The sequence below is a fragment of the Notamacropus eugenii genome, chromosome 3 (assembly GCF_028372415.1).
Source record: "Notamacropus eugenii isolate mMacEug1 chromosome 3, mMacEug1.pri_v2, whole genome shotgun sequence".
NCBI classification, from domain to species: Eukaryota; Metazoa; Chordata; class Mammalia; order Diprotodontia; family Macropodidae; genus Notamacropus; species Notamacropus eugenii.
The window spans coordinates 204,093,297-204,120,239 of NC_092874.1; the positions used below are offsets into that span (position 1 = coordinate 204,093,297).

Consider the following 26,943-nt stretch of genomic DNA (forward strand, 5'->3'; position numbering starts at 1 on the left):
GGGAGAGAGTTGGTGGAGTCAAGCTGTTTCCCCTCCCCTTGAGAGCTATCATGGAAAACGGCATTGATCCTGAGTCCCCCAAATTATCACACCCCTAGACTACAAATATCTGATATGTGGTGAGTATAGATAATTCTTGTCTTCTCTCTTCTTCCTATTCATTTTAGATCAAACTCATTTGTATGTGCAGGGACTTTCCAAGATTTTATGTACTAAAACAATAATTCAATAGAATGGTCATCCAACTACATATTATGTTCTAGACAACAGAAATATTTATTCATTCAGCTTTTCCTATATTAATCATTAGGGCTATCTCTTTTGAATAATCATGCATCTCACTGAGGTTTCCCTGTAATGTTCTGGGTCTTAACACAGTCAGCACATAGTATCCATAGATAGAAACCTCTAGAGAATTTCACCAACTATAGGGAATCCTTCCATTTAGACCTTTCACCTCCTTTTATCCTCCATAATGATGACAAATACTGTTAGAGAGTTTCCTGTTTTATATATTACCTTGTGTTAGTAATCAGAGTTATGTGTATATATATACATATATATATACATACATATATAAACAAGTGTATTATATATAAACAAAGTTATGTCTGTGGTTGTATTTTTAAAGGAATCTATGAAAATTGTACGAGTGATTGGTTGTTGGAAGTGGCCATTTAAGAACGCTTTCTGCTCTACCAAGTCAAGTGCTCTTTTGTAATCAATAAATTTACATAGTAAGATTTTATATTTGATAAATCTTTCGGTCACTGAGTGACTACAAAGAGGAGGTCTGCTATGAAAGCCTTCCTATTTCCTTTATTTTCAACAAGGATGCTCTCGATATACATGTAGGGCATTCTTACAAAAGTGAGAAAGTAGGCATGTGGGTCAGTACTGATCAATATCCTCCCAATTGCCTTTTGTGAATATTAATATCATCTAGGATTATTCTTTTACTCTTCTTGCCTTCTATCTTGTAAGATTATCTCTCATTTTTCAAGGGTGTATTTCCTCGAATACAAATTTTCTCCATGTCTCCTTGATCTGCTCTACATTTTCCCCAACTTCTTAAGGATCATTTCAACTTCTTCACATTAGAAACTGAGGTGTTAGGGTCCAAATGTGATAGTGACTATGATGATAAAAATAGACATAGAAATAGGGACAAATTTTTCCCATTTTATGTCTATAAATTGTCCCATAAGTTTCATCTATGAATGCTCTTGGAATAATGTGACTCAACTGGATCTCATGCCAAACTTTCTATAGTCTTGCTCACACTATTTTTGGTTGGGAAAAAAACAACAAAAACTGTAAATACTGTTCATAATCGTCTACTATCCTCCTTCATTCATAATACCCTCGACTGCCATCTATCTCTACTTGGCAAGAAGAATAAGTGTTTGTTGTAGAAAATTAGTTCTTTTGGCTCTCATATTGTGTTGACTGCTTTATATCAGTTAAACTTTTAAAGAAAATTGTGATAATCAAGGTCCTGATTTTTTGCCTTCCTCCACTTTCCACCTTTTGGTATCAGTGGTTCATTGAGAATGGGTCAGATTGATTCTGCTGCATTGCCTGCAAGCTTTTATTCTCATTTTTATGTTGTTTTTTCTATTCAGTCATCAACAGAACATGACACCTGACTTGTGTGATTCTACATCGGTAACTTGTCATTTCCTGCTTGTTAAGAAGCAGTCAGTTTTATGTTGATATGACGCTTTTAAGGGCTAGCAATGTCTAGTATTTTCCAGTTCTCTTCTGGAAAAATATATCATGCCATATGGGCATCAGACTTCTGAGAAATCTATAAGCTTCTTGCCTTGTTTGTTTTTCTATCTGGAAGCTGATTTTCCAACATATTTTTCAATATCCTCCTCAAGTCCTCACTGAAATCATCGTATACCATAACATATAACTATATATAAGGCATATAACAATATATGTTAACACAGTCTGAAGGACCTTGTCAAACTCTCCATAGAATTCCTCTGCTTCTTCATCCTGTGCAGCAATTAATCAATCAATCAGTTAATCACAAGTACTTATTAAGTGCCTGCTACGTGCCAGAAACTGTGCTAGACACTGCATACAAAAACAATGAAATAATCCTCCACGAGCTTATATGTAACAAAGGAGACAAAAGGAACGTATACACACAATAAATATGAAGAGAATAAATACAAGTATATACAAAGGAGAAAATGGCATTTGATCTGAGTCTTGAAGAAAACTAGAGACTCTTTGAGGTGAGAGTGAGGTATGGAGAATAGCTATGGAGTATAGCCAGCGCAAAGGCACAGAGATGAAAGATGAACAGAGAGAAGGCCAACTTGGAGGGGCCACAAAGTGTGGGAGGGCGAGTAGTGTCTAGTGAGGCTGGAAAGATAGTTTAGAGCCAGGTGGTGAGGGAATTTGAAAACTAAATAGAGGAATTTCTAATTTATCCCAGAGGGAATAGGGAACCTGGAGATGATGGATTAAGGGAGTGACGCAGTCAGAACTATGCTTAAGGAAAATCATTTAGGCAGCTATGGTCTTTCAGTGGGTAGATACCAGAGGCAGGGAGACCAATTAGGAGGATGCTGTAATAATCTAGGTGAGGGAAACGCAGTCCAGAGAAATGAAGTGATTTGTTTGATTCTCCCTGGTAGACAAAGACCCTGCGGCAATATATAAGCAATCTAAATCTGGTTGTTATGAATGCTTATGCAGCTACCTTAGACCAGTCCCCATTCAGGTTGTCATAACCTCCACCAATTAGGCTACACAATTTCCCAGCGTCAGGTTACTAGGCAAAGTTTTCAAGTCACTGCTGTTCCTGTCCTCTCCTTCTAAAAATGATTTTAAAAGAAGATTAGTGTTATTGGTGCCTCTGAACATAAATAATCAGAGAAGGTCCCACTATGTCCTATCCTGCTGAAACGCATGTGAGGAAATCCAGGACATGTACGAGGAAGTGTGGTAGAGAACATTTGAGGGAAAATCAATTTGAGGCAGAAACAAAAATAATATTGTTATTGGAGTTCAGACCATGGATGACTTGGACAGAAGAGGAAACAGATAAGGAGATCAGGAAATGGATAACAAAGTCTAACACAGGGGTATGACAGAATAATTATGGGGAATTTCAGTTATCTAGAGTCTCTGTCTCTGTGTCTCTCTCTTTCTCTCTATCAAAAGTAGGGTATCTATTGAATTCTTGACTTTATGATAATTTTTCCCTTCATAATGTAGAGGAATCAATCAGGGAAACGTCTGTTTTGGGTCTCATTATTATCAACAAGGGAGTACATATAATGGAAATCTGAACCGGAGCTTGGGGGTGGGGTGGGAGTGAACACTTCATCTTAGAATTTGTGATAGAGGAGTGGAAATCTGAACATAGTGTGTCATGCACTCTAGATGTGGGGAGAGCAGATTTCAAAGAATTCAGGGACAGGATAAGTAGGGCCTCAAACTAAAATTCTACAGGGGGATGGAATGTTCTCAAAAACTAAATTCAGAAGGCACACAAAGAAACAATTTTGATAAGGAGAAAACAATGCTGATAAAGAGAGCAAAGTGTGTACACAGGGAATTTATCAAATAACTTAGATTTATAAAAAGATACAAACAGAAGATGGAAATAAGAGTGGGTAATGAAGGATGGAGGTAAAACTAGAGCCTAATGTTGTAGGAATAGTCAGCTAAATCTCAGAATGAGCTCATAGTAGGAGGAGTGTGTGTGTGTGTGTGTGTGTGTGTGTGTGTGTGTGTGTGTGTGTGTGTGCGTGTGTGTGTGTATAGGGAGGGAGAGAGAGGGAGAGAGAGAGATGAATATGATGCTTTTACAAAATGTGATGATGAACTAGAGCATAAAAATCTCACCCAAAAATTCAGAAAAAAACAAAAAGATTAAACATTCTTTATCAATCATAAACTGTTTGCAAAAATGGGAAGAAATTCTATCCCATTCTTTCTATGGTAAAGACAAACTAAACTGGGGAGAGAAAACCCAGAAAAGAAAAGTATAGAGCAATATCTAATGAATATTGACACAACATTTTAAGATAAATTATTGGCAAAGAGGCTACGTTAATATGTCAGAAAGAGTATAAAGTGTGACTGGGTGGGATTTATGGCAGCAATGTTGCTTCAATGAAGATTGGTTCAATATTAGGAACACTATAAACAGATTAGGCCATATTAATAACAAAAGTAATAAACTAATAAAAACTACATCATTCTATCAATAGTTAGACAAAAAGCTTTTGACAAAATACACCATCACCTCCTGTCTGAAAAATAATCCCCAAAATTATAGGAATAAACAGACCTTTCTGAATGTGGTAAATAGCATCTATCAAATCTAAGAACGAACATTAAATGCAATGATGATAAACCTGAGACTTTTCTACTATGATCCAAGATGGTAAAAATAAAAGGATAGTCATTATCAGTATGCTATAATATGTGTAATAATATATGTAGTATACAGTATATTATATGTGCTATAAATATATGGTATAATATAGAATGCCATATTAGTATAGCAAAGTATAATTTTGCATAATGCTAAAAATATTAGCTATAACAGTAACACAGCAAATAATAAGGAAAACAAACATAATGGCAAAAAACTGAGAAAGTTAGCATAGGCAAAGAGCAAACAAAACCATTTCTTTTTTGCAGAAAATTAATAAAGCAATAACTTTAGAAAAATACCAGGATACAAAATGAACCTACACTAATCACCAGTCTTTCTGTATCTAACCAACAAAACTCAAGCAGAGTTTTCCATTGAATATAACCATGCCTACAATATACACAAAGGAAGTATACCAATACAGCTACAAAACACTCTGATAAAGAAAAAGTCAGACCTAAATGAAGAGACATTCATTGCTCATTGTTGGGCTGAGTCAATACAAAAAATATTTCAACAGTTTCTAAATTAAATCGCTTACTCACTAAATCTAATTGCCATGCCAAACTACCAAAAAGCTAGAAAAATGCAATTTAAAAAATTATCTGGAAAAATAAAAGGTCAAGATTTTCAAAGGAAATAATGAAAAAAATTAGTGAGGGAAGGGGGTATCAAAGTACCAGATAACAAGCTATGCTACAAAGCAGTAATTATCAAAAAATTACCAGTGCTGGCTAAAAAACAGAAGAGTTGATCAGTGGAATATATTTAGCACAGGGCATGCAGAAGCAAATCAATATAATAAAATAATTTTTAATAAACCTGAAGAATATAATTGTTCGATATTCAACCAAATACTTAATATTCAACTAAAAGTGCTAAGAAAACTGGAAACCAGCCTGGCAGAAATGTAGTTTCGACCGCAATTTCACATCCTATAACGTAACAAGATCCAAACAGACATATGGCCTAAATGCAGAAAATTACATGATAAGCAAATTTGAGGAGTGAGGAGAACTATGTATGCAAATAAGTCTGTCCAAAAAAAAATTTAGATAAATCTAAAGTCTTACATTTATGTTCAAAAAAATAAATTTCACAAGTAAAAGATGAGTCATCATTAGACAACGGTTCAACTGAAAAGAACCTAGAAGTTTTAGCGTATTGCAAACTTACTCTATAATCAAGAGTATAATATTACCACCAAAAAAGCTAATATAATCTTAGGTTATATTGAGAAGCATCGTATTCTCAAAACAGACATCCCTGGTGAGACCATATTTGGAAGATTGCATTTAGTTCAGGATAGCACATTTTTAGGAAGATTTGAAAAGTTGGAGAGTTTTCAGAGAAGCTCAAGCAGAATGATGTTTGAAATCATACCACATGAGAATCATAAATATCCTGCACTGAAAATTGGAACCACAGATGATATCTAACCCATTTTATAGTCAGGGAAACTGAGGCACAGGGAAGTAAAGTGATTTTTCCCAAGGTCACAAAGTTAGTAATTATCAGAGGCAGAATCTGAACCCACATCCTCTGATTCCCAAGTCAGTGATCTTTCCATTGCACTGTTACTGTATTTGAAGAAACTGGGATTACAGCCTAGAAAGAAGATTTAGAGAGAAAATCACAGCTGCTTTTGCATATTTGCAGGGTTTTCATGGGGAAGAGGCATTAGTTTTATCTTACTTGCCCCCAGAGATCAGGACCACAAAAATGTGTGTAAATCACAAAATTAATTTAACAATTAAAGCTATCTGAAAGTAGAATGGGTTGCCTCTGGAGGTGCTTCTCCCCACCCTCACCTATTGGAGAGTCTGAGTCTACAAGTAGAGGCTGGTTCACTGTTAGGAGGAAGAAAAGAAACATTTGTTAAGCACTTACTACATGTGAGACACTCTGCTATACATTTACAAATATCATCTTCTTTGATCGTCACAACAAGCCTAGGAAGGAGGATTATTATTCCCATTTCATAGTCCAGGAAATTGAAGCAGACTGTTTATACCTAGGTTTATATAGCTAGTAAATATCTGAGGTCAAGTTTGAACTCAGGTCTTCCAGACTCTAGAACCAACGTTCTTATCCAGTGAACCACCTGGCTGCCTCTTTCAGGTATATGTTGAAAGATTTCAAGGTTCCTTCCAACTTGGAGATTCTGTGGTTTGTTTTTTGTCTGTGACACTTTGGACCTCCTACCCAATAGCTGACCCTGGTCATCCTCATGACTGTTTGTTGTGAGGCAAAGTCCAGGTGTGCAGAGAAGGGAATCACCTCGCTGCTGATCCAGTCTTTGCTCTCTTCTGGAAGCATTTGGATTGTAGGGCAGGAGGATTAGTGCTGAGAGGAAAGATGACTCACCAACACTCTTTAGGTCTTTACTTCCCATTTATCAGTTAGACAGGGTAGCATAGGAGAAAGAGCAGAGTCTGGTGTCAAAGGACCTGTGTGTGAATCCTGACTCTAATACTTGCTACCTATATGACCTTCAGGAAATCATTTCACTTCATTTGTAAAATGAGGGAGATGGGGGTTGTTAAATAAGCTTCAGTCCTTTCTTTCCCTAAGTATTATATACCTGAAGCTCCTTTACTAGATCTCTCTTCATTTTCTCTTCTATAAAAGAGAGCCAGTCATTCCAGTTCCCTCCTACGGAGACTATGTTCTTTGAAATCAAATAATCGTGTGCTTATAGAAATAGGGTGAAAGTATTCATTCACTCTGAACTTCTGTCAAAAGGAAAAATACTTGGTCCAGGTGTTAAGGAATAATAGATCCAAGAGGCTGAAAGCTGAGGAGGTTATTGAATAACATATCGGCTAAGTTGGACTATAAGGAAAGCTGAGTGCCACAGAATCGATGCTTTCAAATTGTGGAGCAGGAGAAGACTTTAGAGAGTCCCTTCAATAGCAAGGAAATAAAATCAACCAATACTTAAAGAAATTAATTCAGACTTTTCACTAGCAGGTCAAATACTGAAGCTGAAGCTTAAATACTTTGGCCACATAATGAGAAGATGAGACTCATTGGAAAAGACTCTGATGTTGGGAAAGATTGAAGGCAAAAGGAAAAGGGGATAACAGAGATTGAGATGAATAGATATGTCATGGAAGCAATGAACATGAATTTGGACAGACTTTGTGAGATAGTGGATGATAGAAGGGTCTGACATGCTGTGGTCCATGGGGTCATGAAGAATTGGACACAACTGAAAGACAACAGCAAAAAGGACCAATCCTCCCACAACCTGTGATGTGATAAACAGGCCATATGCTGTCATGACCTGACCTAAGCAGATGGTTTGACAGAATAGAAAGAGTTCTGAACTTGGAGCCAGGAGAACCAAGTTCAACCATAAGGAACTCTCACTTCATCTCTGACTCTTACCTTCTTCATCTGTAAAATGGGAGGAATGATCTGCACCACAGGTTTGTTGAAAACAAAACATTTGATAAACCTTAAAAGTGCTGTAGAAAATTTCAGTCATTAATTAAACTTGAAAGGCCTGTTTAAGTGCATCAGGGAGTCACTGGCCCTGACCGAGTCTGTATGTTGATGGCGCCCTGGACCCTGTGCTGTGAAAAGATAACTAGAATGGGTGGAGAAGAAAACACCCTTAAACTTATTCAGCTCTCTAAGTTTTTCAAGCAGTCCTTTTCCTCTGGGAATAGAAGACTCAGAAATACACACTTTAGTGTGTTTAAAAAGCTAACATAAAAATGAATGCAAATGTAAAGAGAGGTAAAGAAATTGACATCTGAGTTCTAGTCTCAGCTTTGCCAATAACTGCTTGATCCTAACTACTTGTATGACTTTGGACAAGTAGCTTCATTTGACAAGGCTTTCTTTGTAAATGAGGGGTAAATGAGATGATCTTTAAAGTTTTTTCCAGTTCTTGAATTTTATAAATATGCAGAGTTTACACATAAAATGAGGGAGTTGGAATATTATTATAACCACTGTAATGGTTTATGGATTACGAAGCACTTTTCTCAAAATAATGCTGATGCAGGGGCTATATTCATTTTGAAGATGAGGAAACTAAGGCCCCCAAAGGTTTAGAGGAACATAGTTTTAGAGCTGGAAAGAATGTTAAAGGACAAGGTAAAGTAGTTTGCCTAGGGGCTAGTAAATAACAAAGCCAGGTCCTCTAATCCTAAAATCCCCCAAACTTTCCATTTCACTATGGGTCATCCTAGATGTATAGTCTATGATCTAAGATGTCACAAATTCTCTGTGGAATGAAGTTTGGTATAAATCTTGGGAGTAGGAATAGAGAAGTTAGGGTTTTAGTTTTTCAGGGTATTCTCCTTCCTTTAAGATAACCCACAAAGCTCTAGCTTCCCAAAATGACTTCTACTGCCTCTAAGAACCTCCTCATTATGATCCACATATCCATACCTGCCTTTGAACCTAATATCCACTCAACCCACATCACTACATATTCAGTTATTAGCAGAGCTAAAATCTGAATGTAAATCTTGTGATTCCAAAGTCATTCTCAGCTTTCCAAATATGTTATTTTGAGTGCAGTAATGAATCTTGGCCATTACAGCCACCTTGCCCTGCTTTCTACTTAGTGCATGTGTTGTAGGGACCCACTGGGAACTACTAGTTGTATCTCTCCCCTGCTTTCAGAGATTTCAAGAGTTTTAAAGAGAAACCACAGCTAATTCCCATGCTTCAGCTCATACACCCTGAAGGAAAATGGTGAATGTGAAAATGAATAGGGAGAAGGAAGGGAGGAGCTCATCCAAATTCCCAAACTCAGTAGAAAGTGTTGATGGAGAACTCCTAGAATGCTGGGAGAGGGAAGGAGGAGATAATAGAATGAACTCACCAGAAACTGAGTCATAGTTTATTCATAGGAAGGTTGCCTGCTGGAAGATATCCTTTGTGTGGAGAGTGGGGTAATGAGACGCAGGTAAAGGATCAGAAGTCTTAAATAGCCCAGAGGCATCCTCCCAGGACCTGAAAGGGCTAGAAAGTTTCAGACATCCTTGAGGCATTCTGACTCTGGGTGTGAGAGAGCACTTGTATCTCAAAGCTGGCACCCATCACTTCACAAGAATCAGCCACAGTTGTGAGGAAACACCCCGAATGGTGTAAAGAAATACCGCAAGATGACAAAGAATTGAAAACTGAGGGGATGCCCATGAATTGGAGAATGGTTCAACAAGTCGTGGTATATTAATGTAATGGAATATTATTGTGCTATAAGAAATGATGAGCAGGCAGATTTCAGAAAAAGCTGAAAAGACTTACATGAACTGAATCTGAGTGAAATGAGCAGAACCAGAAGAACACTGTACACAGTAACAGCAACATTGTGTGATAATCAACCAAAGCTCTTTTCAGTAATACAAAGATCTAAGACAATTTCTAAAGACACATGGTGGAAAATGTTATCCTTATCCAGAGAAAGAACTATGGAGCCTGGATTTTCCCTCTTTTGGTTTTTGTGGCTTTTCCCTTTTGTCCTGTTTCTTCTTTCACAATAGTGTGGAAATATGTTTACATGATTGCTTGTCTAACCTATATCAGATTACTTTCTGTCTTGAGGACAGAGGAGAGTGGGAGAAAAAATTGGAACTCAAAATCTTACAAAAAATGAATGTTGAAAACTATCTTACATGTAATTGGAAAAAATAAAATACTTTTTATGAAGAAAAAGAAGAAAGAAAAAGGAATAAGGAGAAGGAGGGAGAAGAAATATCACAAGGGCAGCAAAGCAATGAGTCAGGGAAGAGCGCAAGTAGCATGGAGTACAAGAGAAGTTGTTAAGGAGTAAGTCTCAAGGAGCAAAGACAAGAGAAGGGGCTATAGAAAGGACAAAAGAGGTAGAATCTTGAAGTGGAGAATTTACCCATGAGTCCTTCCTCCTTTAGAAGTCCCAAATGGATTAATACTTTTAAGTCGCAAAAACTAAACACGTTCCTGGGGGGAGCCAGGAGGGGATTTTCTTGCTCTGTAGTAAGCTCCAAGTCCTTTCCCTTTGTTGAGGGAGACATGTGGGTAGTATTTTAAGTTGTAAGGAATATGTAAGTCAGTGAAGTGAGAAAGCTGCCCACCAGCAAAGGAAGGGTTCTCTTGGATCCTCTGTGAGCTCATAAGCACAGTTTTCTTTGTCCTTTGCTGGGTAAATAAAGTGTATTCTATGTTAGATGACTTGTGAGGTTAGAGGTTTATAAAAAGGATTGATCACCTCCTCCTTCCCTTATAGCAGTGTGATTTGAGGACATCCATGGAGGCTAATGAGCTGGAGAAATTTAGAAATCCCCCAAGAGGCCCTTCAAATCAGGAAGAAGCCTCTGACACAAAGGTTATACAAATGTCTGTTATTAGGCTTACAGCTACTCTCTACCATTAATTGTTAAAATTTCAGAGGCTGCTCAAAATGGGAGTTGTTTAACAAGCTGTGCCAGCAAAGACCAGAGCAACATTAAGCAGGGTGAAGGCTAAGCCAAGGATCACTTTGCTCTTTGGGCCAGATTTTCCCTGACTCTATTTTAAGCTGTGAGCCCTTGACTCACTTGAGTCAAGCAGACCTTGGAAAGCAGCAAACACAAGAAGGATTATCAGTGATAAGGTATGTCATCCTCCCAGGCTAATTCAAAGGATCAGGACAGAGTGGATCTTAGAGATGGCTACTGAAACGGGTAAATTAACATTGAAGGAAATGAGCACCGGACTGGGACCTTAAACCAATCCAATATTCTTAGTTTGAATACTGTCTGTATGACCTTCAGTAATTTATGTAGCTTATCTGGACTTGTCTTTCCTCTTTAGCATAATGATAATATTCATCTTTCCAGTATCACAGTGAGACCCACAGAGACATTTTATGGTATCTCATTCATTCAACAAGTATTTTTTCCCACTTTTTAAAGACATTCCCTCCTCCTCCCCCTCCCAGAGATGATAAACAATCAGATATAGGTTATACATGTGCAATTATGTAAAACATTTTGTAGAAGAAGACTTGAATAAAAGAAAAATGAAAGAAAAAAGGGAAAAAATAGCATGTCTGTCGTCTGTAGACAAATAAAATCAGCTCTTTCTCGGGAGGCAGATAGTACACTTCATCATTAGCTCTTCGGGGTTGTCTTCAACACATATTTATTAAACGTTCACTATATGCAAGGCCCCTGGGCCAGGTGCTAGGGATACAAAAACAATACCTGTCCTCAAGGAACTTACAGTCCGGTGAGATGTGGGAAGGAGAAAGTATTGCATAAGTCAAGACAAAATATAATGCAGAATTCTGGGAGGATCAAAAGGTGTTGAGGAAAAGGTGGCACCTGAACTGAACATTGCCAGGAGTGAGGGATAATAAGAGGTGAAGGGGAAGGGGAAGATGGAGTCCATTCCAAGCAAGTGGGACAGCTATCTCGAGCAGAGGAGTGATATGCTCCTTTATGACCTGTGCTTTAAAAGTGTACATAGTTCCTTGGAAACAAGTGCTACAACTGAAAGTTGATGATATTTTGTGGCCGAGAAGTTATTGGATTTAGCACTAAAAGGGACCTTTGAGGCTATTTATGGAATACAGAACCCTCGATTTATAGATGACATAAACCTCTTCAGATTTATACATTGTTTCCTTGAATAGGCAATTTTGTCTACTATAACTACCCAAATTAATAAAGGATATGTGAAGAAATATATTATCTGCATCCAGAGAAAGGACTGGTAAATAAAAGTATATACAGAATAATTTTACATATGTATCTATTCGTATCTAATGGTAGCCATCTCTAGGGTGGGGGTGGGAGGCTGGGAGAGAAGAAAAAGAGAAAAATAAAGAAATTCTCATGAGAATTTGCTGTATATTTGAAAAGAATAGTATGTTATGCATAATAGTTTTGTAATTTCATGTATTATATATAATACTATACATATTATAATATATAATATATATAATCTTTTAATTATACTATATTATGAAAATGTTTGTTTTATTCCATAAATTAAAGGTAACAGATAACTTGCAAAAAAATGTTATAGATAAGGAAATAGGTGCGCAGAATGGGGAAGTAATTTGTTCAAGGGCACACAGGTCATTAACAGAGATGGGACTGAAATTCAAGTCCTCTGACTCTTGTTTTATAAAGCACTCACCATGACAAGAGATAAGGCTTTTGGTAGTAGTACCCAGACACCAAAGGAAAAAGTACCTTGCTAAGTCATTGAAGCAACTGAATTTGGGAAATGACTCAAGCCTCCTAGAGGTCATGGAGGGCAAATAAAGCAGGAAGTTCATACATGCAGGGACTGAGTCTAGACAATGGCAGCCTTGGTGCTACCAGTCCCCATATGCTTGCCTGCTTCCTGAAGGGAAAAACAAAGAACTCTGAAGGACAGAAGGACCAGTAACCTCAGGAAGTCTCTGTCCGTCTGTGGCTGTTTTGAGGTGTCCTATAGAAAGGCCTATTTTGAATAGACTAGCTAGTCATTGATGTATGATAAATAGGATGCCTCTGAGAATTCTCCTTCATGCCTGTGTCCCTAAAGCTATATTTGATACAAAGATATTAATAACTCACATTTATACAGTATTTTAAGGTTTACAAAATGCTTTCCTCACAACAAGACTTTTTAAAATAAGTTAAATTAAGGCTTGGAGAGGTACCCAATATTGCAAAGATAAAATGCATCAGAGCCTGAATTTGAACACATCTTTCCTGACTCTAGGGTTAGTGTACATTCTGTTATATACCAACCTGTCTTTTCATGGATGGTACAGTTCCTGGCCTTGAAAAACTCAAAATCTAGTAGGGAAGGCTATTATGCACACATAAATAACTATAACTATCTATAAAGCTATAATACAATAACTTAGAATCATACATTTCATATTTTTGGTACTGAGGAACATAAATAATTTAGATAAGTCACAGTCCTTATCCTCAAGGAACTTACAGTCTGGTAGGGGTATAAGATATCAGCATAGCTATAATAGATATGTAACATCTGTCACTGTCATCCAAGGTCTTGCGTATCCAGAGGGCTGATTAAGACTTCTGCTCAGAAATATTTTTAATCATGAACTCACATGAGTATGCTCCTCATTTATAATCGACTTGTTGGCTCTATTAACTCAACTGAAGGATTTACTGATAATGAATGTTATGAACATATATAACTGATAATGTATGTTATGAACACATACATATAGGCATGCTGCTAATATATGTTAGGAACATACATAATGGTATACATACATAATGACATACATGTGTTATGAAAAGGATTTATTGATAGTGTGTACTATGAACATTTGCTACAAATGTTAACCCCCTTAACCTGGGAGCACATTCTCCTCTAGGGAGTCTCTGGACATATTAAGTCCCTGGGGAGAGTAGGTTCAAACTTAAAATACAATGGTAGTGAGGTTTGTGTGTAGACATGTGGAAAGCATGGTCTGGAAGTTTTTTTCTCCTTTCATGGAGTTCTCATGAAGTGTGCTCTGGGAAATGGCATCAGTGTTGGATGGGAGGTAGGAGAGTACAGGTGTACCCTCTCCGTTACTTGTCCAGCAAAAGTAGAAGGGCATCCAAATTTTAAGAAATAAAATTAAAATTTAAGAATACCAGTCAGAAACATTTTGTAATTGGGTACTCATAATGGGGAAGGATGTTGTCATAGAAAGATGACTGGTATGGAGTCAAGAAGTCTGCTCTCAAAACCCATTTCTGCCACTGAATTTCTGTGTTACTTAGAGCAGTCATGTCAAATGCAAATAGAACAGGGAAATAAACCATACATAATGATCCGTGTTGGTCACATATTGACTTAGAAAACCACATATCAACTTGATCTATGTTCTATTGTGTTTTTACTTATTTTGTTAAATATTTCCCAGTGGCATTTTAATCTGGTTCGGTTTAATCTGGTTCACTCCACTGGGAGTGTGGCTGCCTCATTTGACACCTCTGATGTAGACCAAACTGCTTTGCTTTTATGCATTCAGACTTAAGAAATTTGATCTGTGAAATGATCAGACACCACTATAGAGAACTGATGAGCAAGTTATCCACCTCCTGACAGAGAGATGATGTTCTCCAAATGCAGAATTGAGACGTATTTTGGGAAATGGCCAATATGTGGATTTGTTTTGTTTGACTATGCATATTTATTATAAAGACTTTGCTTTTCCTTTCCTTTTCCTCAATTTGGGGGAGTAAGGAGTTGGGAATTGCAAAGATTTTGACAATAACTTTGTCCAAAAAAACAAGAAAAGAAAGAAAAGAGGGCAATCAAGTCATTAAAGAAAACATGTGTGTTTGTTGCCAAAGAAGACCATGCTGTCAGAGAAATGATGACATGACTTGCACTTGACTTTGTTTTGAGTGAGGGAGGGCTGTGCAGGTCACCAGCCTCACTTCTTCTCCAGAGCCATCTGAATCCAGTGACCAGATATTCATCAGAATGACTGGAGATGACCCAGGATGAGGCAGTTGGGGTTAAGTGACTTGCCCAAGGTCACAGCTAGTGAGTGTCAAGAGTCTGAGGTGAGATTTGAATTCAGGTCCTCCTGACTCCTGCACTGGTGCTCTATCCACTGCACCACCTAGCTGCCCTAAAGAAAACATACACAGTAATGAACAGAAGGAACTTTAAAAGGAAACAGCAATGAACAAAACAACTTTAAAAATAATGTAATGATATAAGAAATAGTGGAAAAATAGTAGGAATGAAGAGGGCATCACATTTTCAGACCTCAACTATATTATAAAGCATCAAGCATCAAAAACATTTGGTCTTCGTTTAAAATTAGGAGATTTTTAGACTAGAAAGGGGAAACTTAGAAATAATGTAACTCAACCTACTGTTTCATAAACCTTAAAACATAAATTACTTAGAAATTATTAAGTTGATAAGCACTGGCTAGAAGAAATTAGTCTTAGGACAACATCTTACATCATTATTCCATAATAAATTAAAAATGGATACACAACCCAATTATTAAAGGTCATGCCATTGAAAAATTAGAAGAGAAGCAAACCATATATCTGTTACCACTATAGGTAGATGAATTCTTAACCAGACAAGGATAAAAACAATTACAAAAGACAAAATGCATAATTTTTATTATATAGAATTGAAAACCTTTTTCACAAACAAAACTAATGCATCTAGGATAAGAAGAGATCAGCTGGGAACAAATTTTTGTATCAAATTTCTCCAAAAAGGGTTAAGTAATCTTAGATATATTGACAACTGACAGAAATATGTAAGACTAAAAGTCATCCCCCAATGAACAAACAGCCTTCAAAAAAGTTACAAACTATTATAAATGAGATGAAAGAATGCTCCAAATCACTAACAACTAGAGAGATACAAATCAAAAATAACTCTGAGGTTTCATTTCACACCCAGATAAATTGACAAAAATGATAAAAGATGGGGATTTTTAATGTTGGAGTGCGTGTAGCAATATTAATACAGTGTCGGTAGAACAATGAATTAGTACAACTGTTTTGGAAAGCGATGTGAAATTATGTAAATAAAGAGGCTACAATGTCCATACCCTTTGTTTAACACAGAGATTTTGTTACTAAGCATATATCCCAAGGATGTCATTGATAAAAAGAAAAGTTCCATGTGGAACAAAATATTTATAGCAACGCTTTCTGTGGTAGCAAAGAGCTGGAAATAAAGTAGATGCCTGTCCAAACTGAGGTACAAGAATGTAATGGAACATAACGACACTGTAAGAAAATGATAAATGTAATTAATACATAGAAAGATGGAAAGATTGACATATAATTATGGAGAGTAAAGTAAGCAGAGCCAAGAAAACCATGCACAGAATGACCATCCCAGTGTCTATAGGAAGAATGCTGCAAAAATTCAAAGATCATACTAAAGATCAAACTAAAAAGAGATGCGAGAAAACAATTTGCCCTCCTTCTTTGCAGAGGCGGGAATGGGGACAGCAGGGCTCCATGGGATGGAATGTTATTTGCTGGGTTTTTTACTCTTTAAAAAATTGCTATATAACTCAAGTTCCAAAGTCCATTGGTATGGGACTCTCTCCTCAATGGTAGAGATGAACATCCTGCCCTGTGTGTGTGTGTGTGTGGGGGGGGAGTTGGCAAGCTCCACCCTTTTCCATCCTCTTTAGTCTTCAGACCTTCAAGCTTTATACTGTTTCAGGTGCTCCTTTCAGTTTCTTGAGGGAAGATGGAGGAGGTCAACCCCACTTTGGATTGCTGAAGAAAAAAACTTTTGGAGAAGTCAACATGAGAGGAGCTGGTTGTCGTCATCGTGTCCCTGTCACTAGCTTGCTACACTGGAGGCAGCAGAGAGAGTTTCCCCGGATGAGATCCAGGACTCTCTCACTCTCTCTCTCCTGGTTGAGTTACCTCGCTCCCAATGGAAGAACTACTTTACTCTCCCTATTGTCTTTTATATATTCTCCTTTTTATACACTCTCTGATTTCTTTTGCTACTCACTATGTGTGTTCATTATTAAACTGGCATTTTGGGGAAAGGGAACTAAACCTTGGATATAAAGCCTGGGATCCTCCTTCCCCTCCAATAATGATTGACAGCAATAATAAGATAGATTGAATTTCATCATATCCCTTAAACTAAAAATGTAGGCAGCATAGTGGATAGAGTGCCAGGTCTGAAATCACAAAAACTAATTTTCCTGAGTTAAAATCTGGCCTCAAATACTTCCTAGCTGTGTGACCCTGGGCAAGTCATTCAACCCTGTTTGACTCAGTTTACTCATCTATAAAATGAGCTGGAGAAGGAAATGAAAAATCACTCCAAGATCTTTGCCAAGAAAATTCCAAATTGGATCATGAAGAGTTGGACCTGACCGAAATGACTGTACAAGAAGACTGACAATATTTAAGGGAGCAGATTCTAGCCCTATAGTCCCTCTCTCTCTGAGGACAGCACAGTGTCCTTGGCCCCAATTTCCTGCTTCCCCTCCTGGCAGGCATTAAAGTCTCTCTTGGAAAAGGATTGTGGGGAAAGTGGTTAGAGATATCTATTCTGGCTCCAACTTTAAAAACTTTTGACTGTGATTATATCTCTGATTTGAGCTCTGTAATTATGAACCAAGTTGTGAGAGTCATTATATTGCATTCCAAAGGCAGATTGAGACCCCCACCCTTGCTAATGCCTTTTCTTTAAAAAAAAAAAAATGTTTTATTGGCTTTCTTTTCTCTTTTTTAAAAATGTAACTGTCACTTCCCATTGACTACTGCTCCCACAAAGAGCTCTCCCTAATAACAAGTAAGAGTACTTAAACAAATCAACACATAGAGAGTGTCTAAAGAGGAACATCTCATTGTTACCTCTAGTCCAATATCCTCTGCTGGGGGGGAAGGGGGGCATGTTTCACCATCAGTCTCCTGAAGCCAAGCTTGATCAGTCACTTCATCGAACAGATTTCTGATGTTTTTCAAAGTCCACATTATTTTGACCATCATATAAATTGTTCTCCCAGTTCTGTTTATTTATTCTGCATCATTTAAATCTTCCTTAGTTTCCTGGAATTTTCCATATCTTCTATGATGAGATATTGCATTACTTTACATACCAGAGTTTGTTCATTTGCCCCACATCATTTCCAGTTTTTTTGCTACTAGAGAATGTGCCTCTGTAAGTATTTTTGCATGTGAGGAACCTTTCCCTTGCTGTGCCTTTGACCTTCTTGGGCTAAATGCCTAGTAATGGTGTCACTGGATCAAAGAATACATACAATGTAGTGACTTTGGGCTTCCCTTAAACCAACAGCACAACTCCCCAGCATGTCTCCTCTCACCTCTGCCTTGCCAAGGGCAACTGGCCAGGGTAAAAATAGGATCTGTCACACACACAACTGATGGGCTTCTCAGCTTAACAGTTCTTCAGCTGCCGACTGCTGATGCTTGATTCTCCTTAGGCGCCATTGCTAGAGCCCAGCTGCTAAGGACAGGTGTTCTGACTTGCTGGTACTTGGTAGATATTCTAACTCTTTAGTCTGGGAGGAATTTCAATTATACAACCTCCAAATGAGTAATATGATAGAGATCCTTATATCCTTAATAATAAGAATAGCTAGCACTTATATAGTATGTTAAGGTTTACAAAGGGCCATACATATGTTATGTCATTTGCTCGAAGAGGTAGGTGCTATTATCATCTCTGTTTTGTACATGAAGAGACTGAGGCAGAGAGGCTAACTGATTGTCCAGGGTCACACAGTTATTCAGTATCTGAGGCCAGTTTATTTTCCTATGCTCTATCCACTACACCATCTGTTGGAATAGAACTTTTGGATGGATCCTTCAGTCCTGTCTAATGAAGCTATTTGATGGAGTGGGAAGAATGTAGGACTTCATCTAAGAAAATCTAGGACACCTTTTTGACTTTACTACTGACTAGCTGCTAGCAGCTAGTTGGTGCTATAGTGCATAAAGCACTGGACCTAGAGTCAGAAAGGCCTGTGTTCAAATCCAGCCTCAGACACTTACTAGCTGTGTGAATTTGAGCAAGTCATTTAACCTCTTTATTTAGGAAGCAGCTAGGTGGCTCGGTGGATAGAGTGTTGGGCCTGGAATAAGGCTGAGGCCAGATTTGACTCCAGGGCCAGTATTCTATTCACTGAGCCACACTTAGTTGTCTTCTGGAAGACCCAAATTCAAATTTGAGCTCAGACATTTACTAACTGTATGACCCTAGGCAAGTCACTTAACTTTGTTTGTCCCAGTTTCCTTCCTGTAAAATGAACTGGAGAAGGAAATGGCAAACCACTCCAGTATCTTTGCCAAGAAAACCCCCAAAAGGGGTCACAAATAGTCAGACACAACTGATAAACAACTGAACAACTTCTTGACTAAAGGCCCAGAGCTCTATGCACTATGGCTCCACCTAGCAGCATAAAGTTCTGTGTAAATGTGAATTATTATTTACTGGCTGTGTGTGATCATTAGCAAGACATTTAAACTTGCTAGTCCTCCATTTCCTCATTTGTGGGAACGTTAATACCTGGTCTACTTGCCTCTTAATTTTGTAAGATCAAATGAGATAATAATATATGTGTGAAAGTACTTTGGAAAGTAAAAAGTGCTATGTAAGGTATTTTATAGGTCAGGGCAATAACTTCATTTAGGACACGGGGGAACGGGGCAGAGCCTTTTTTGTGGATGTTGATCTAAAAGTCTTCTTGTCTCTCACTGCACACACACATGTACACACACACACCATTAGATTTTTTCAGGACCCATTATAAATTCCTGTGTATGGCCTTGATGTGGGTGGATATCATAGAGCAAAAAGTAGCAAAAAGTACCCTGTTACTCACTGACTTCTCTCCCTAATCCCTCAAGCCCTTCTTATCTTATTAATGGACCAAGCTGGGACTCTGCCAGGTTCTCTGTGAGTCTGCCTCTGCTAGATTAGGAGGCTTGGTTTCTCAGGAAGAAGATGGGAGGGGCGTTGTCAGGACATCAATTTAACAGAAGGTTCTTCTAAAAGAAATGTCTTGGCTGGGCATAATATTAGCAAGTGAAATAACCAGCCTGTTTAAAAACCATGACTGTACTTGCTTTTAATAAATGATCCTCTGATTTCTCCCTGCCTACATGGTCACTAATTCATGAAGCTGAAGAAAGCTAGGCATTGCCAGATGGTGTCTAGTATGTATTCCAATTATTCTGTGGCATTTTGACCTAAAGGGGGATATTTATTTCAATGTTTATTGACTTCAGACTTTTCATAGTATTATAAATCTAGACAAAGAAGGAAATTCAGAGGACATCTATTCAAACTTCTTTTTCTTTTTGTACAGATGAAAAAGCCGAGGCCCAGTGATTTGCCGGTAGTCACACAGCTAGTAAACATCAGAGACAGAATTCGAACTCAGGTCCTCTGCCTCCATTTTCCACTATATTCTTTTTATCACAATTCTCTTCCTGGGAGCTGGACCACTTCCTTGCCTCTAGGTAGTTGTAATTGTTGACACTGTTGTTGTTTAGTCATTTCAGTTGTGTCTGACTCGTGATCCCATTTGGGGTTTTCTTGGCAAAGATATTGGGGTCATTTGCCATTTTCTTCTCCAGCTCATTTGTACTGATGAAGAAAAAAAAAGTTAAGTGACTTGCCCAGGGTCATACAGCCACTAAGTGTCTGAGGTCAGATTTGAACTTAGGCCTCCCTGACTCCAGCCCTAGCACTCTACCCACTGTACCACCTAGCTGTCCCAGCTGTTGCTACTCCATTTCCTAAAATGTCAGAGATCTTGGCTCTCCAGGCCCTACTCAGCCACTGTGCCCCACTCTGTGGCTAATCTTCCTTTAAAAGCCAAAGTACATCTGTCAAACACTTGACTAACCAAATATGAAATATTGCTGTTATCAGCAAGACATATCCTATTGACCCAAAGTTCTGCTTCCCTCTTCCATTAGATCCCAATGGGGAGCCCCATGACTGTGTTTCCATCCCTTTCCACCTTCGCTGATCTTAAAGACATCCTTTTGATACCTAGATCTTCTTCTGATAATGGATGGGTCCTGTCAAAGGGATGATGTCAGGTGACTCTAAGTAGGCTATTAGTATTTGTTATCTCTTTACTAAATGTCTTTTCTGGCCAGATCACTGAATTAGTCTCTCTCTCTGTCTCTGTCTCCATCCTCTTCTCCCACTCTGACTGTCTCTGAGTCTCTCTCTATCCTTCTCTGTCTCTCTCTTCCCCTCTGTCCTGTGTCTCTGTTTCTCTTCCCCCTTATTGTAACTAACTAGGAAAGCAGAGAGGCTACCTCAATGCAGGAAGACACCAAGTAAAAAATTGCCTCTGTGCAGCTACCCTGCTAGATGCTTTACCATTGCCTACCAAGCTAGCTACTATTATATGTACTGGTTACTGAACTGTACATGATGGAAAAACTTGGCATATTCCTCAGGAAAGGCTTCAGCCCTCAAGGTGTTACTTTCTCTTACTTTTTCTCAGCCTTCCTTAACCAGACTACTGGTTGCCCCACTCCAGGAGCTGGCCCCTGTAACCTGAAAAAGATGCCTAGAGGCTGGCTGGGTGTGGTTTTGTGGCACTCCTCAGATAGTCACCTGGTCAGAGTGAAGATAAGGGGTCCTTCTACACTTTTCTTACAAGCTCCATGGAGTGATTCGCATGAGCAGAGGGAGAATGGGATGGTTTGCTACAGTTCAAATGGATTGATCTACTACAAATTTTCTTTCAATAACCCAACAGTATTTCCACATTTGCTCCATCTGCTAGGTACACTGGGAAACCAATCAAAACAAAGAAAGTTGTGCGCCCTCCTCAATGCAATTCCTTGTTCACACATGGGTTAAATTTATTCAAATGGCTAAATTTGTAATTATTAATATCTTCTGGGTATTTAATTTAATTTAGGTATGGATTGAAAGCTATCCTGCTAAGGAGACTCCAAAGTAGCTATAATGAAACTGCTGAAAGACTTTGTAACCACATGTTATGAATCATGGATTCTGCTGCTAAATGCCAGGGTCTTTAATTCTGAGTGGCTGAAACCCACTGTAAAAAAAAAAGTTCTGCCCCTGGGGAGTTTGAAGCAAGAAGGCCAGGGCAGCTAGGTACACTCTACCAGTGGGTAGAGTACTGAAACTAGGATCAGGAAGACCTGAGTTCAAACCAAGCTTCAGGTACTTACTGGGCAAGTGAAAAATGTGTAGAGTGATAAAAAGAATACAGTGGAAAATGGAGTCAGAGGACCTGAGTTTGAATTCTGCCTGTGATGTTTACTAGTTGTGTGATTACAGACAAATCACTGGGAGTCAGCTTTCTGATCTGTACAAAAAGGGGAGGGGAGTTTGAATAGATGTCCTCTGAGTTTCCTTCTTTGTCTAGATTTATAATACTATGAAAAGTCTGAAGTCAATAAACATTGAAATAAATATCCCTTTTTAGGTCAAAATGCCACAAAATAATTGGATTACATACTAGACACCATCTGGCACGTGCTTGGCTTCAGACCTGCTGGGTAAGTCATTTAGCTTACTTCGCCTCAGTTTTATCATCTGTAAAATTGGGATAATTGCAACTACTTCCCAGGGTTGTTGTAAAGATCAAATGAGAAAATGTTTGTAAGGTGCCTGGCACAGAATAGATCCTATGTAATATTAGCTGTTAGTATTAACCTCTCTCTTGCCCAAAGAAGAGTATTGACCACTTCAGAGTGAAGAAGTCATGCCACTCAGCAATGTCTGTAACCCCCAAGATATAAAAACCATGCACTAAGCCCTGAAGTCTAGAGCAGGGATTCTTAAACTTTTTCTACCCAAGACCCCATTTCCATTTCAGCAGTGTTTGTTGGGTGTTGCATGACCAGCACGAAGTGTACATGCTTGTGTTCTGAACCAGGGTTATAAGTGAAGTGGTGAGATTCCACAATGGCAAGCGCTGCCAGAAATATCTCAGATTCCTTAGGAATTTGATTTTTAATTAATTTTTGGTTGTTGTGTGTTCAAAAACCTTTTACTATTGCCAGATTTTTTCATGAGCCCATATGGGGTCACAACCCACAGTTTAAGAAGCCCTGGTATAGGACTGCCTTTCAGGGGTGGGGAATTACAATTGAGATCTTAGGTCTTGGAGCAGCTGGCTGCCTACAACCAACCCCCTGTCTCAGTGACTGTCTGATAAAAGAGACCTCAAGGTTTCTGCCAATAACCAAATACATTCACTGATGTCTCACTGAGATATCTCACTCTTTCCTCCTGAGAGGAAGTTATTCTGAACTCAAAGGAAGAATCACATCTAACTAACCTCATAACCTCACATTGTGCCACAAATATGTTCTTCAAGAAATTATTTCATAGCTGTATATTCTAGTATTAAAATAGGTCTGGGATGACTCATATACAAATTGCCTTTGAAGATACTGTTCTTTATGACGATAAAATTGCATTTTAAAGGGAATGGATATAGCCAGGGTTGGGCTGGTAAATGTTTAACAACTGGGTCTCAAGAAAAAAATGGACACACAGTACACTTGTAAATTTAGCCTGCATTATTGAATTTTTTTTCCATCACATTCTTAAGTCTAGACAATCAAGCAAGCGGCAAATTAAGCCTGGATGTGCAATGTTTGTCAATTTCCAAGGTGTAAATGCTCACTTTGAGCATCAGTTGAGCGTCAATCAACCCTCAAGAGCTGATTTGAGCGGGCTCTAGAACACTGCTGGAATAGTTGTGATACCTAGTACTGGTGCTCTGAGTAGAGTGGGACGATACTGCTATATTGTTACTAGATTTAAAAATTGGAAATAAAGTGGTTATAAAGGCTTCACTAGAAATCATTAAAATTTACCCTTCTTGTAACAGTCTTTCATATTGTTTCCCAGTCCCCTCTTTGCACCAAGGGTACAGCTATCTGATAGTCAGGGACAACTTAGACCCCTGACTAGCACCTGTGGTCACTTATTACCTAGAGGAGTTAAGATTTAATAGTATCCTTTTGGAATGGAGAGCCCATTATAGTGCCCATCTGAAATATATACAAATTGGTTGAGACAAGTGGAACAAGCTACCAGCCTTAAGTCAAAAGTAAGAGCTCAAAGATATCAATTCTAGGTGGGTTTGAGAGAGCTCCATGTATTTTACCTAATCTCTGCACTATGTGACCAGCCAAGCATCTTCTGCCCCTCACTAACAGGTGAGATTGTTGAACAGGCATTCAAAAGGATGGTGCATGCTCTGAAGTCCAGGATTTGTGAATGACCAACTATGGACCAATGATGATAACCTCATTCATTAACATTGGCCTTATGGTTTGTAGAAATCAGAAATATTTTCTGACCTATAGCCATGGAGTCAGACCTAGAGGTTCTCAGAATGAGAGAGCAGCCACTCATAATTCAACTTCTTTAATGATCTTATTAAAGAAGTCTGGGCCTCAATTTATAGGAATGAATACCTGTGGAATTGGGTAGTCCTCTGTGACATATGGGAGACTAAGCCCCTGAGGAAGTTTAGTTGATTGCTATAAATTAATTGATTGTTATAAATTCTCCTGGAATAATACTAGATATTTGATATGGGATGGGAAATCAATGGACTTTCTGGGCTTTCACAATGATCTAGTTAAAAAATACTTCTAGGTAGACAGGAATCTAGTTACTGTCCTTGATAAGACTTATTGAGTCCAACAAAGAAAAGTAAGTACGATCTCTGGATGAGAGTCATTTCAGGTCAAAGATAACCACATTAAAATTATCCATAGAAAGAACTCAAAATACCTATTTTGTAATTGTTCCATCCTGATCCGAAACAGCTTTACTAATCTTAAACAGCCTTCTGGGTGTCAGTGACTAAAAGACCAGAGAGTCAAATATGTTTGAAAAGTTGGCCTTTGTCTCCACTAAAATACAGCTTCTTTTCCCATTTTCACCTATATATCCTGTAAGCAGATGCTGCAGCAAGTTGATGGTTAAATTTTTATTGTAAGCATTTATAGCTAAAAATCAGCAAATGTTACGAATCAGGACTTAATTTATTGTTTGTTGATTGTCTGGACTTAAGAGGGCGATGGTAAAAATTTTAATAACAAAGATTAAACTTAAAAATGTACAAGGGTACATTTTTGGAGAACTGGTTATTAAACATTTACCCCCTGCCTATAATTTATTAAGATAATGCCTCATCCCTATTATGCCACTTGGTATATTGCAATAAGAATCAGAATTATTCTCATTTTCACCTCATCTGTTTTATTGCACCTACTATATTAAGGTAAAATGCAAAAATCCTAGTTTTAATATGGAACCAACTAGTACAATGTACCTTGCAGATTATTATATAAAACTTAAAGAAGCAAAATATTTTTTCTCAAAAAGCATGAGATGGGGGGAAGGCAGAAGAGAGGCATTATAGCATGAAGGATTCTCCTGTGTTGCAAAAATTAAGAATTAGTTGTGTTGGTTTTTTTTTAATAGTGTCCTTGGTCTCCCTAGACTTCATTGAATTGCTAATTATCCAGTCTAGAATATCAGAGTCTGATTAATTCCCTGAGAAGTCAGAAAGTTTGAACAGATCAAAAGAGAGAAGAATCCTTGTTTTTGACAGGTTAGATCTCCCCTAAAGGGTGTGTCCACATTACCAGTGCAAGCTTTATTCAAAACTGCAAGTGATAATTGTGTACCTTTGTTCTTTAGCTGATGCAATATTTTTCATCTTTTAATAATTACTATAAAATGTGAATTTAAATTTGCTCAAATTGGAGAGATTTCTGATTAACAGAAGCCAGAATAGCTCTCCAAAGGAATGCTTGTACATTAATAACTGTCTCTGATGAATTTTAATGAAATATAAAGTTCTTTAACCAGAACTATAATTATTATTTTCCCCCTGAGCCTGAGGAGGAGGATGGTGATTGAAGGAAGTAAGTGATAAGAGGAATAATGTAGGTTCCTCTTTCCCTGTCCTCCTTCCCCTTGGAAGTTTCTGAGAAGAGGAAACAGATTGGTATTGAATGGGAGAACGAGAATGCAAGGTATTAGAATTCACTCTTCTTCCTTTGTCCTTAGGAAGTATTTCCTGTCAGCCATTCTGTTCTGCACAGTGTAAAAAAGGATTTTGCCAGCTTTTGTCATTGGTGCCCTTGAAACTGAGAACTGGTGGTGATCACTGACAACTGCTCCTTCAGTGGTCTGCACTATGGTCCACAAAGGTAAGCTGAGGTTGAGTAGAGTCAGAGCAACCAAGTGGAGAACATAATTTAGAGAGGGAAGTCTCAAACATGCCTCAGGATAACTTTCAAGAAAAGCTCAACAGGTAAGGTGAAGGTCAGCAGATGAACTCAACCACCTTCACATTCCCTGGTTTCTTTCTTGCTTTCACTGTTTCTTTCAGGCGAGGACCCTGGAAAGCTTTATTCTCCTTTCCATCATCTGGTGCATGAGGGGTTGTGACGTGATTGGCCAGAGGCTCAGAGCAGGAGTACTTAATCTGTTTCTTTGTTATTTTCAACGTTAAATAAACTTCATGACTAAAGAAAGTTGATTGCCTGTGTAATATAAACATAAACTGAGCCAGGAAACCTCCTAATTGCAGGAATACGATATTTTTATATCAGTTCACCAAGAAAGCCCCAAATGGAATCACAAAAACTCAGACACAACTGAAAAGTGACTGAACAACAATTAGACTAGAATTCAGAACCCTAAAATACAAAGTTTGGTCAGAGAGGGTTCCTTCCTAGCCAGGCTATTTGATGCTGTCCATTTTGTTTGGGGTAGGAGGCTTGTGCCACCATACTGGAAGGGACCATCTGACCCTGTATCGGAAGGACTTTGGAAGTCTTGCCATGTGGGGGGATAAATTATGTATAACATTCACTCATGAGTTAAATAATGAAATGACTCCCTTTCTTTCAATGGGCTAATGAAGGGTAGCACATGAGCCAGTGTGGGCTGCTACTTTAGCACTTCAAGTATCACATAGGGTAGCCACCAAGCGCTCATTCAGCCTCTGCCTGTGCCACCTAAGTAAACTGCCCTTAAATCTTCCCCAAAAGCAAGTTTAT

General features: G+C 38.2%; 1 protein-coding gene and 1 long non-coding RNA gene across 3 annotated transcripts in view; one reads left to right on the forward strand and one right to left on the reverse strand.

Moving 5' to 3' along the window:
* LOC140533822 (uncharacterized) lies at window positions 1–26,465 on the forward strand. Its single transcript, XR_011977067.1, has 4 exons — window positions 1–119; window positions 22,329–22,401; window positions 25,946–26,088; window positions 26,271–26,465. It is a non-coding gene; the product is annotated as an uncharacterized lncRNA (long non-coding RNA).
* Window positions 1–26,943, reverse strand: part of NINJ2 (ninjurin 2) — a 136,031-nt gene that overhangs the window by 31,192 nt on the left and 77,896 nt on the right. Inside the window, exon 1 of one of the 2 annotated variants that reach the window (XM_072654089.1) lies at window positions 17,737–18,300. The exons of the other annotated variant lie outside the window; for it this stretch is intronic. Coding sequence (XP_072510190.1) covers window positions 17,737–17,871 — 135 coding nt within the window. The 5' untranslated portion in view covers window positions 17,872–18,300. Of the gene's footprint in view, window positions 1–17,736; window positions 18,301–26,943 lie in introns of those variants that run through there. 2 annotated transcript variants of the gene reach the window in all.